Source organism: Mastigoproctus giganteus, chromosome 10 (assembly GCF_048544385.1).
Source record: "Mastigoproctus giganteus isolate SK-2022 chromosome 10, ASM4854438v1, whole genome shotgun sequence".
NCBI lineage: Eukaryota > Metazoa > Arthropoda > Arachnida > Uropygi > Thelyphonidae > Mastigoproctus > Mastigoproctus giganteus.
Genome location: NC_143584.1, coordinates 143,726,657 through 143,739,544, shown reverse-complemented (window position 1 = coordinate 143,739,544; position 12,888 = coordinate 143,726,657). Strand labels below are relative to the sequence as shown.

General features: G+C 37.6%; 1 protein-coding gene across 1 annotated transcript in view; it reads left to right on the top strand.

The window, feature by feature from the left end:
- LOC150079333 (corticotropin-releasing hormone receptor 1-like) overlaps window positions 1-12,888 on the top strand; it is a 249,691-nt gene that overhangs the window by 187,615 nt on the left and 49,188 nt on the right. Inside the window, exon 9 of the mRNA XM_090382550.1 lies at window positions 8,971-9,101. Coding sequence (XP_090238676.1) covers window positions 8,971-9,101 — 131 coding nt within the window. The remainder of the gene's footprint in view (window positions 1-8,970; window positions 9,102-12,888) is intronic.

Here is a 12,888-nt window from a genome sequence, read left to right as displayed (position 1 = left end):
AAAGCTTTTGACTCAGTCCCACATGAGCGGTTGCTTTATAAGTTGGAACAGGTTGGAATCACTGGGAAAATCCTTAGATGGATAGAAGGATGGCTTCAGGGCAGGAGGCAGAGGGTTGTGATAAATGGCTATTCCTCAGATTGGGTTGATGTAAGAAGTGGGGTTCCCCAAGGATCAGTATTAGGACCACTGTTGTTTTTAATTTTCATAAACGACATTGATGAAGGGATAGAGGGCGTGATGTCTAAATTTGCAGATGATGTTAAAATTGGTAGAGTAGTTAATGATCACTGTCAAGCTGAGCTTCTTCAGAGAGACCTAGATAGACTTCAAGAATGGTCAGAAAAATGGCAGCTGTGCTTTAATCCAACAAAGTGTAAGGTATTACACCTGGGAAACAGTAATCCCAAAATAACTTATTCACTTGGTGGAGTTCAACTAAACCCAGTACTGGAGGAAAGGGACTTGGGTGTTACGATACGGTCAGACATGAAATTCTCTGAGCATTGTAAACAGGTTGCAAGGAAGGCCCATGGTGTCCTATCGATGATCTATCGAACTTTTGCAAGTAGAGATAGGGACGTGATAATCCCATTATATAAGGCCTATGTTAGACCACACTTGGAATACTGTGTTCAAGTATGGAGACCGCACCTAAAGAAAGACATCGAGCTTCTTGAAAGGGTGCAAAGAAGGGTAACTCGCCTGGTGAGATCGGCAAAAGGGCGTCCTTATGAAGAAAGACTTCGAATATGTGGGTTGCAGAGTTTGGAAACTAGACACCTTAGAGGAGATTTGATTGAGGTGTTTAAGGCTCTGAGAGGCATCAGTAAAATGAATGAGGACAAAATTTTCAATATTATAAATGATGCTAGAACTAGGGGACATAAATTCAAGTTACGGGGGGAAATGTTTAGATTGGACTGCAGGAAGTTTTATTTTAGCCAGCGAGTTATAAATTACTGGAATAAGTTGCCTTCATGGGTGGTAGAGGCCGACAGTTTGGGGAAATTCAAAGGTCATCTGGATAGTACTTTCGGGTAAGGGAAGCGCATAGGATGATAGGATTAATTTCCTTTTTATTTAATTTTTAATTTCATTTTATTATTTTTATTTATTTCTTAATTATTATTATTTATTTATTTAATTTTTGTTTTTATCATTGTTTTGTTCGGATTTTTTTTTTTTTTTTTTTTTTTTTGGCTGGTGCAGCATAAGCCATAGGCTTTCTTGCACCATACGGCCGTTACTAATACTAATACTAAAACGTTAATTAAATTTTATTCATGAACAAAAGCGGATAAAATATTTTATTACGATGTCAGAAATTCTTTAATGTCAATGGCAAGTGAATAGTTTAAGAAACTTCCTTTAGTGTTGCATCTTTCCTCCATCTTTCCCTACTTTGTTATTCTCTATTTTCATTTTATTTTGTTTTATTTATTTGTTTTGTGTTCTCTTTTATATTTTTACTTCGATGCAGAGCTGTTTTTATGAACTATTACAATATGCAGTGTATGTCTACCATATGTATATGAGAATGGTGTGATAATGCATTACATCATACGTAATGCATGCATACGCATTTGTTTTACAAGAAGTAAACCTTGTCCTTATAGCACTAAACCTCGTCTTAAATATGGGAAGCGGATTTATCAGATTACCGTATCTGTGTGTGCGATCCAATCCAAAACAGTACAATATATGGAGAGTCATAGGGTACCCCAAAGGGGAGAGAGTATTGTTTATGTTAATTTTGCTTTGCCATCTGGAAACAGGATGACGGTTGGTTAAATTATGAACATCACTATTGCCAGTTTAGAACTTCTGCTTTTACATTCCAGTTCAAACAAAATTTATAATGCATTATGGGAGTTCTGAGATATTCTGATGGAGGTGTTTTTTAATTTCTTTTCGCCGTCTTGAAACAAAATGGTTCTCAACAAAATACGCATCACCCAATCAGAACTCGGTGTTTATAATTTGAAAAATATGAGAGGATCCAAGAATAGCCTGATGGAAGATGTTTTTAATTCTATCGACGGCCTTCGAGTACGACCGATATAGGCGCCACTATTTGCCATATTGAAAGAAATGGAAAGAGAAGCTCCATTAGTTCTAATATAAAACTCTTTGTTTCATTTCAGATTCAATTTGTGGAAAACCGTGTTAGGTATTAACAAATAACTTGGAGACTAGATCTTTATTGTCGATGGCAAGTGAATAGTTTAAGAAACTTCCATCTTTCATCTTTCCTCCATCTTTCCCTACTTTGTTTACTAGAGTCTTTTCCACTTGTTTTATTCACAAGTTAGCAGTATTGATTGTACACCCGACGGTAACTGTTAAGTGAGCGCCTTTCAAATTCTGAATTTGTTACCTAACACTGGCAACAAAATATTTCCACGGTAACTGAATAACTTAGCCTTAATTTTTTACTGGGTTTGTTGCAGGCTATTAAAGGTAATTTTTGTTTGGATATTTTTCTTTTATTCGCTCTCAGATTTCTGGTAAAAACTCTTAATTCAGAATTCTCAGCAGAATATCCAAAATAATAATTTTGCTTCTGGTCCGCGTGCAGTTCTCAAAGCGTGGATAATAACGCCGGTAATATGTCAGAGCCGAAGTTGGAGAGGATGATTATTTTATCAAATTACTTTAATGCTAGTTCTAAACCGAAACGTCCAAGAGATGGCTTTCTCCGCAGAGATAATTAGTGAAATCTCTTGAGTAATGGACTTAGTATACGTCTCTGCCTTCTGTTTCTCCAAAATAACAAATGGTCGAGACGCACGTAGGAAGGGTTCTGTAAAGATAACAACAGATAATAATGATCGTCGAGGTGTTTTAAAGAAATAAGAATATCTTTTGGACTGGTGTCTTCCAGCAATAATTCTTTTAAATATTTAATAAACTACAGCCCAGAATACAACAGAAGGTCCATTTTTCTCAGTGTAATTATGGCTTGACGTTTGCGAGTAATAGTTAATTTTAGGATCCTTTAAAATGGCTTCCTTGCAAATTTTCGTTTATTCTAGCGAATAATACAAAGGTCTACTAAGTAAGGTTAGACGGTATATGCCCTGCCTTTAATCTAATCTTTACTTAACATTCTGATTCTACTACAATCAGAAATGATATGATGGTATCGAAAACCAAGTGGTGATAATTGGAGGTATTTTAAACTTATATGACCCGTGGAAATTTTAGCGTTGAAGCCTGTTTCATATTCTTTTTGCAGGTACTTTCGTCGAGGATTCTATATATATATATATATATATTAAAGCGCGTCTTATTCAGATAAGCGTGACCCAAATTATCAGATTCATCCTCACCGGATGAAGAAGAGCTATCATTAGACGTCCAGTAGAGTACATTGACCCATTTGCATAGTTTGTTTCTGAAAAACTCGGATTTGTCTTGGAATGTGTTCATCACAGTTCATCTTATGCACCCCCCCCCCATACGATACGAATTTAAATTTTCTTGGATAAGTGCAGAATGAAGCACACCTTTCTTTACATCGTTTAGAGCTTCATCTGTTAATGAATGGGGGGGCACAAACGCTTTATATCAGAAGACTTATTATCAATTGGCAGTGTTTATATTATATATTACAAATACGTTGAATATTTTCGAGATCATGCTTACTTCTCTAGTGCTTCTGGAAAAATTAGTCCAAATGCAAGACTTAGATATAATCGCTGATTGCACAAATGAAAAATCCCCTTCACTTTCTCGAATAAATCGAATCATACAATTTCACTTTCACATCATCACCTCTAAGTATGGAAATTTTCTTTTTTGTCGTGCACGTAGCAGGTTACGTGATGACTATTTTTAGAAGGCCTTCCTCGCTTTGGTGTCTTGATTTAAGGCGACACAGTTTTTCTTTTAGTACTTCAAGTGTGCGATTACGTTGCCTCACTCCTTTAACAACAACCTTTGATGTCTGATTTTCCTACGCCTGTCAATTTATCGGAGTCGTTTTCTCATGTATTGGTACTCTTGCGTTGGGCTTATCGTATTGATCTTCTACGCTCGTCAGCAGAGTTTGTAGTGCCGAGTATCTCCCCTATTTCTTGGGTAATTTTCAAACAAATCTATAACATTATACCCTGTGGTTGTTTTTATACCACTGCATTGTTTATCTGCTAAAAAAGCAAAAAGTTTTATTTGTTTAATTTATTAATTATGTGGAGTTCTACTTATTTTTAGCCTTACATTCAGTTTTATGGTATGGAATTGTGTGATTCCTTTCATGGTTAGTTTGTTAAAATTATTTTCATTTTAATTCAGAGATATAAATATCCACAAAATATGATATATGAAATTAATCATTTGAAAAACAAAATCTGCAACTTTATTATTCTACTGAATAGAATCGTATTCGGGCAAAATATTTCTATACTTGTACTATTTTGTTTAAATTACCTCCCCCCCCCCCCCCCATTTTTTAAAAAAAAAATCCCAATCATTCAGTTCTGTTGAAAACGAGCTACATAGGAGGCGCTACCCAAAAGTTAATGAAACTGCACCTTAACAACACTACCGAAATAGTACTCACTTTTCCAGAAAGATGACTACAGTGTACATTCTAAGTCATTCCGGTCTGCGCGGTAGCGCAGTGGTATCGTCAGTGTCCTCCCCACACCGGGCTTGAACCCCATCGATGACGCGAGGAACTTTTATGGGCTTTTTCACTCCGTGACTGAGTTAGTCGATGTCAGGCGTAGACAGCAAGGTTGTTTCCCAGAGAAACTAAGGTTTTTCATCCAGCGAAGCAGCCAAATCTGCCAGAGAACACAGGCAATTTACAGACACAATATACATGGGTAGTTTAAGTGACTTTCTAGGTGAACCTAATATAATAGTTTAGTTTTTCGAAGTCATTCCCCTTCTCATACGCTATTCTACATTTCTCTGAAGCTCTTAAGATTGAGACATGTACAATAATTGACAAACCGAAGATCTCAAATGCAATAACACTACACGCAACATTATAAAGATTTTTTATCAGGGAATAAAATTTTCAAATGTCTATTTATCCCTACTGTCTGGAGAAGGGAAAATTACCGGTGTCTGCTAATCACTGTGAGGACCGTGAGGTGTTAAATTACACCAGCTCCATTAGAGGATTATGGCTGAATAAGCAACCTGGTTTGGATCAAGACGCAGGGGTGCCTGTGTCTTCATCCAAACGCGGTTGTTAAATGCTGGTCCCAGCAGGTTGGATGACATAGGCAACTGCTGTAGCGACCTGGAGTATTAAGAAAGAGCAGGAACGACTTAGAACCGTACGGAGAACATTTGCTCTGCCGACCATGTCTATGGAAATTAGTGTTGAAGAGATCAGTATATTTAGAACTATGTTCGGTCCCCAAAAGAGGGATTCATTTAAAACGAGTTTTTATATCAAACCTGCCATTAATTCTGCGAAGTTTCCCCTAAAATATTCCAAGACATGGGAGAACCATATATGGACTTTGTTCCCGATGTTTATAAAGCTGATTGAATTTTTTTTTTTTTTTTTTTTTTTGTTTGCTCTATTCGCGGTTATGCTTTGCGGATGGATACTTTTTTTCTTGAACAAGGATAATTTCCTGAAGCTCTTATTTAGAACTTATAATTATTGTCAAAAATGGTGAGAATTCGCTTAACTAGGATCAGATAGCACCGTTTTCGTGCAGGTAAACTATTTTACCCCGATGGAGTTTCTTTAGCTACTGCTTTTAATGGTTAATCGATTTGAAATCTTTGTTTAGTAAACTGCTGTTTGATTTCTATATATGTGTAAAAGCTTGCTTTTACTTACTTTCTTAGGTATTTTTATTTAATGAATTACACTAACGAACCCATGGTTTCTTTAGGTGAATTTTATTGTTTTTTTTGAAAAAAAAAAAGTACCACATACATTAAGCCAAACTCCTAACAATACAATTGCATAAATACCACTGGTCAACAGCTAAAATGTTTCGGTAATAAAATTAGTCAATTTATTAATGTACTAAATACGAATATGACAATTAAAAATAAATTATTAGCTCTAGTTTTGATGATGTCACTTGTAGCGCGCATTTGCTTGATTTTTGGGAAATTTGGCCTTGAGGTACGGTTTATATTGCAACACTGCAGCCAGTGGCGAATTAAGGATAGTTGGGGCCCCTAGGCAAATTATATTATTGGGAACCCCCCCAAAAATAATAATAATAAAAAAAAGAATAAAAAATAAATAAAGGTTCGGTGGCAAATAAATGAAATTTTGTACTTTTGAATTTTTTGCTTAAATTAATCAAGATTTTCGCTTAAATTAATCAAGATTTTTATGATGTTTACTGAAAACATTAATCTATTTTAGAACACTATAGGATAGGAAAATGTCTTGGCTTGGAGGCCCCGAAAGCCGGGGCCCCTAGGCATTGCCTTAATGGGTAATATGCCACTGACTGCAGCCATTGGTCCTGAGTCACACTATTTCCTGTCTAGACAGGTCAGTCAGTTTGTGAGTTTGTCCAGGCATCTGTCCGTGCTGCAGTTGTTTTCGACAAAGCAAAAACTTATTAGCATACCAAGTAAGTGTGTAAATAGTGCAGATGATTTTTGTTATGTCTGTGGTGAAGTGCTATTTGCATCACAGAAACGTGCCATTACTCCGATAATAAACATTATAACTATTATTTTGGCTGAATGGTTGGGGGAACCAAGACAAAAGTTGGGCGCCTCAGATTTGCTACAGTACTTGTCGTTTTAATCTCAGCAGCCGGTTAAATCACGAAGGCCGCTCAGTGCCTTTCGCCGTGTCTATGATATGGAAAGAGCCTTCAGATCATATAACGGACTGTTATTGTTGTATGGTACCACTTATTTAGCATAGGATTTCCAAGAAGAAGTGGACCTTAAGCTACTGAATATACCATCTTCTATTCGATCGGTACTCCACGGAGAAGGACTTCCCGTTCGTGAGCCACCAGCTGAATATGTTTTATAATCTAATGAAGAGTCAGGTGATGGGCGTGATAAATTACCTGAGCCCTCCACATCAGCAGGTCCTGATTTTATTTCCAATTTCTGCTCTGCACAGCCACACAATTTTACGCAAAATCAATTAAATGATCTTTATCAGAGATCTTGATTTGCCAAAAAATAAGGCATACCTTTAGGCTCAAGACTGCCAAAGTGGAATCTCCTTCAAGATATTGTTAAAGCGTCTATATAGAGGTGCTGCCAAAAGTATTTAACCCAGATTTTTAAAATGGAAGCCGACCTGGCTAGCCGAGTGGGTAAAGTGCCTGCCCGGCAACCCAAAGGTCGCGGGTTTGAATCCCACCTCGGGCTTGAATCAGAGTAGTGCAAAACCTTGGGAGGTGCATTATGGTCACAGAAGCCGATGCGCCAACAAAAAAAAAAAAAAAAAAAGGAAAATAACTTTCTCGCCTGCACTTGACATCAGTGGTTTAATAGGCTCACTTAACATTGACCACAACCCTTAAGACTGAGGACTCTTCATATTCTTCTAAATTGAGTTTAAAAACAGTGCTACTACATAATGGCAACGTACTACCATCAATTCCAGTAGGCATGCAGTTCGTATGAAATAATCATATGATAACATGAAACTCCTTATTGAACACAATCAACTCTAAGGAGTACCAGTGGCAGATTTGAGGTGACCTAAACGTTATTGTTAGGAATGCATTAGGAAACACAAAATTTTGCTGTTTTCTTTGTGAATGGGACAGTAGAACACGGTCTTCTCATTACACAAGAAATGAATGGCCTTCAAGGCAATCACGCGATCCAGGGATAAAAAATGTCCATTACAATCAACTAGTTCATCCAAGCAAAATCCTACTACCTCCCCTACACGTAAAATTGGGCCTTATGAAACAATTTAAGGCCATGGATCAAGATGGACCAGCTTTCAAACGCCTTAAGGAAAATTTCCAAGACTCACTGAGGCTGAAATAAAGGAAAGCGTGTTCACTGGCTCACAGATACTGGATTTTCTCAAGTGAGAACACTTTGACCAGATACTCCATGGTGTTGAGAAAGCGGCCTGGGATGCTTTCAAACCTGTAGCAACAAACTTTCTGGGAAACAAAGCAGATAACTTTGAACAGCTTGTGATAAACCTTCTGTCATCATACCATAAATTAGGCTGCAAAATGTGATTAAAAGTACTTTATTCATTCGCATTTGGATTTTTCCCCCGCACAAGTGTGGCTCATTAAGTAATGAGCATGGCGAGAGATTCCATCAGCTCGGCGATGGAGAAGCGATAACAAGGCAAATGAACTCTGTAATGCTAGCTGACTATTGCTAGAGGTGCCTCCGTAGCCAGGTGGAAAGGAGCAGCAGTGCGTAGCACACGCTTCTTGATTAGACCGGGGTTCGAGCCCGTCACCACCAAATACGGAGGATGCGGAAAGGTCAGGGAATGACCACCGCATATTCCCCGAGCAATATGGCCTTAGTTGCTAATGCTCCTAAAAACCAAATAACAACAACAACAACTATTGCTAGATTATGACAAGAGGTGCTCAGATGTGGGATACAAACCACAGGCGAAGAAGAAGCGTAAAATATGAATCTTCAAGTAATTTTATATATTTTGTTGATTAATTTGAATTAATATGTTTTAAATAACTAAATATGTATCATTACCGTTTTGTAATTTTTTTAATAATATCGCATGTTTTTCAATATAAGATATATTAAAACTATATGGTAGATGTTCTTTATTTATCCCGTTTTAGTCTACATAGCGTATTTTACAGAATATAAGACATAGCATGTATTTTCAAACCTTGAGCAAAATAATTTTTTAACGCTGATTTCTACATGCAAAATAATACAAAAAAATATATTTTCAACCAAAAAACTGAAAAAATATTAAATTTGTTTAATAGTTATATCAACCTTTCATTTATTAAGTAGACAAAAAAAATATCCCTCCTTTCTGTATTCAAGGTGTTCCACTAGGGTGTGTTCTGGTATGGGTTGTGCTTGTGTCGCTACTTCTAGACACGCCTTGTTGGAAAGGTTATGGAAAATCGCCCTTTACGTGGATAATTACTGGTCCAATGATGCTGGCAATATTGGTGAGTATTCTGTCATTGAGCATTCTGTTTGCATGATACAGTTGCATGAATGAAAGTAGGACGCCTTAAACATATCTATACAGACTGTTCTAATTATAAGTCGTATGTTTTAGACGACTAGTACCTTGTCTATCGTAGACAATGTACTAGTATAATGTTAAAATTAATTACATAGATAATAACAATAATTAGGTAACAAAATTCTACTACACAAATCGTGATCATCTATTAGTGCAATGTATTATATACACAGCGCTTAGCAAGCAAATCATCCCATGAGAGCTACACACCCATCAGCAGGCGTAGGCTCTCTCTTGTTGTGGATGACCATTTAGGTTAGCCACCAGAGCTCCTCCTTAATGTTTATATAGCGCATCTAATCTCTGTTTAAACTTGCTCTGCTACATCAAAAGGTCATTGCAAATGATCTCTCTCTCTCTCATATTTTAAAATAAATGAATAAATTAAAAAAGACATAGTGAAAAGCAATTCAAAAGATAAAAAAAAAGCAATTTGCATTAAATTTTATTTATTTATTTTAAATAATGGTGAAATGTCGGAAAGTGCTTTTTTGGATGTAAACTTACATACTGAAGTATGTTTAGTGTTTCGTGCTGCTACGACTTGAACATGTTCATTACTCTTTAGGATATTATCACTGTTGAGCAACATGCAGAATTCGAATAATTTTGTGGGCTAAAACAAACACTCGTTTGTGAGCCTCCGACGTAATCCTCGGAGGCTCACAAACGAATATTGGCTAGTACTAGGGGAGGAGCTGCATTACACAACTAAAGGTGTACGATATAAAAATGACATCGAGAGAACAGACGGGTTATCGTCCTTGATACAGATGAAATATGGGTTTTGCCCATCTGATTTTCAACGAAGGAGCAGTGCGAGTTCTTATCCATACCTGATTTCAGGCGCCGCCGAATACGTTCTTCACGCACACCATCAATAAGATAGTGAAACGTTGTAACAGTGTTTGAGAAGAAAGAATAGATCGAAATGTGATGGTACCTGTTTGTCAGTATTTCTTTTATAATTTATTATAACGGTAAATTACTTTGACTTTTTTATGAGTTGCCTTCATATATTTCGGTAACTTAGACGAACTCCCGCTTACACACCTTAAGAGAGTTATTTTAGACTATAAAGCGTTTAGGGCGTAAGTCTCAAGCTATGGAAAAGTCTAGACTATGTATAAGTATAGTGCGAAAGCATCAATAATACATAGCCAAATCTCAATGAACAGAATATTAGTCTTCTCCTCAGGTGAAGCGTTACTTATTCGAAGTAATGCAATATCATGGCAACTCGTTGTGAAGGTATTCACAATATGAGATATAACTTAAAACGATGCCGCTTTGCTAATATTCTGTTCATTCAGATTTAGCTATGTATTACTGATGCTTTCGCACTATACTTATACATAGTCTGGACTTTTCCATATGGCGCCTCCGTAGCCAGGTGCGCAGGAGCAGCAGTGCGTAGCACCGCTTCTTGATTATACCGGGGTTCGAGCCCGTCACCACCAAATACAGAGGACGCGAAAAGGTCAGGGAATGACCACTGCATATCCCGGAGCAATATGGCCTTAGTTGCTAATGCTCCTAAAAACCAAATAAACAAACTTTTCTATAGCTTGAGGCTTATGCCCTAAACGCTTTATAGTCTAAATACATTATACACCATCAGGCATCTCTCATATTGTGGAGTTATACTTCATAGCCCTGTTTTCCCATCATTGCATCACTCGGATACCTACCCACCCACCGAAGATGGGCCAAATAGCCCTGAAACGGCACCAGGGGGAGCCTGATGATGTCCGGAGTTTCCAACACTAGGTAACAACAGCCTTCTCCATTGGGGAAGCGTTGCCTATTCGTGGAGTTTATATGAGTTTTTGAGTGGTGTGAGTTGAAGGAGTTACTATCCCTTTCATTCTTCTACACCGTTTCTTTTCCTCTTCCACTCCTACTATTACTTTCCCTCTACCTTTTTGCTTTTCTAAGTCTAATAGGGACAAGTGGATAGTCGAGTTATTATCCCACACATATACAAAATAGCCCTGAAACGGCAACAGGGGGAGCCTGATGATGTCCGGAGTTTCCAAGAATAGGTAACAACAGCCTTCTCCACTGGGGAAGCGTTGCCTATTCTAGGAGGTTGAGTTTTTGAGTGGTGTGAGTTGAAGGAGTTACTGTCCCTTTCATTCTTCTACACCATGTCTTTTCCCTCTTCCTTTCCTACTATTACTTTCTCTCTACCTTTTTGGTTTTCTAAGTCTAATAGGGACAACTGGATAGTCGAGTTATTATCCCACACATATACAAAATAGCCCTGAAACGGTGCCGTCTGGGGGGGGCCTGATGGCCACTGAATTTCCTCGAATAGGTAACAACAATCTTCTTTACTGGGGAAGCGTTGCCTATTCGAGGAATATATGAGCTTTGAGTGTGAGTTGAAGGACCAACTGTCCCTTTCTTCCTTCTACGGCATTTCCTTCCTCTACCTCTCCTGCTCTCACCTTCCTACATCTTTATCTCTTTTCTAAGTCTAATAGGGATAGTATGAGGATAACCGAGAACTTTATCCCATACCATATTTCAAAGCTGTGCCGTCTGGGTGGTGGTATCCATCTGAGAATAAGCAACATTAGTCTTCTCCTCGGGTGAAGCGTTACTTATTCGAAGTAGTGCAATATCATGGCAACTCGTTGTGAAGGTATTCACAATATGAGATATAACTTAAAACGATGCCGCTTTGCTAATATTCTGTTCATTCATATTTGGCTATGTATTATTGATGCTTTCGTACTATACTTATACATAGCCGAGAGTTATTTTAAAAATCAAGAAAAGGTGTCGGAATAAATTAGTCTTTTAAAACTATTATTACTTTATAATAAATACCTAGTAAATTTAAGAATTTAAATTTCATTGTTAAAATCTTTTTATAGAAATCCTTATAAATTTCTTAATGCAAATTTTTTTATGTAAAAGATTTTGCTCTAATCCTATATATAGTAAATTATATGAAAACTTTGCAGAGGACAGGAAAGGTCACGCCTTAAAAAACAATTTCCTTTTCTGACGCTGCAATACCCGCTCATTCTTTTATAAGTACAGTATGTAATGGTATTTTTGATGTGAAAACATCTATAGAGGCACCTAACAACGGAATGAAACGGAAGTTTGGCAATCACGTGACACTACCCACGCGACTGGTGGGAAATGTGAAATACTGAAATTAAAGCGATAGCATACGGGGCCACGGTAGGCTTGTGGCAACGTTGCCGCTACCCTTATGGGAACTTTCCCACAGGTTTTACATTCAGCACTGAGTTTGGCGGTCTCAAACCGTGGGCGTGAGGTTTTTCACCGGGACTGATCCGGTTTTCCCCTCACAGCAGACAAACCGCCCCTTCTCGACGAGGGGTACGCGAAAATTTGTTAGGGCTAGGGACGCGCGTAGACTAAACTTCGCAGCGTTTTCGCTGCGAAGTTTAGGGAAGGGGGCTGGTGGGGCAGCGGCGCCACCATCATAAGGTGGGTTGTGGGCAGTCTATTTAACAGACATGTTCTGCTCCTTAAAAGAATGTATTGCATGCACTACGGCAGTGAATTTCAGCTGCAGCTAAAATCCATCGATTAAAATGCGAATAATTACGCTGTTCAGTAAAAATCAATTGCTGAGGTTTGCACCTATTGCACAATAAGTTCATTACAAAAATAAATAAATAATAAAAAAAATATGTTGATGTGCACAGAACATTACGTTC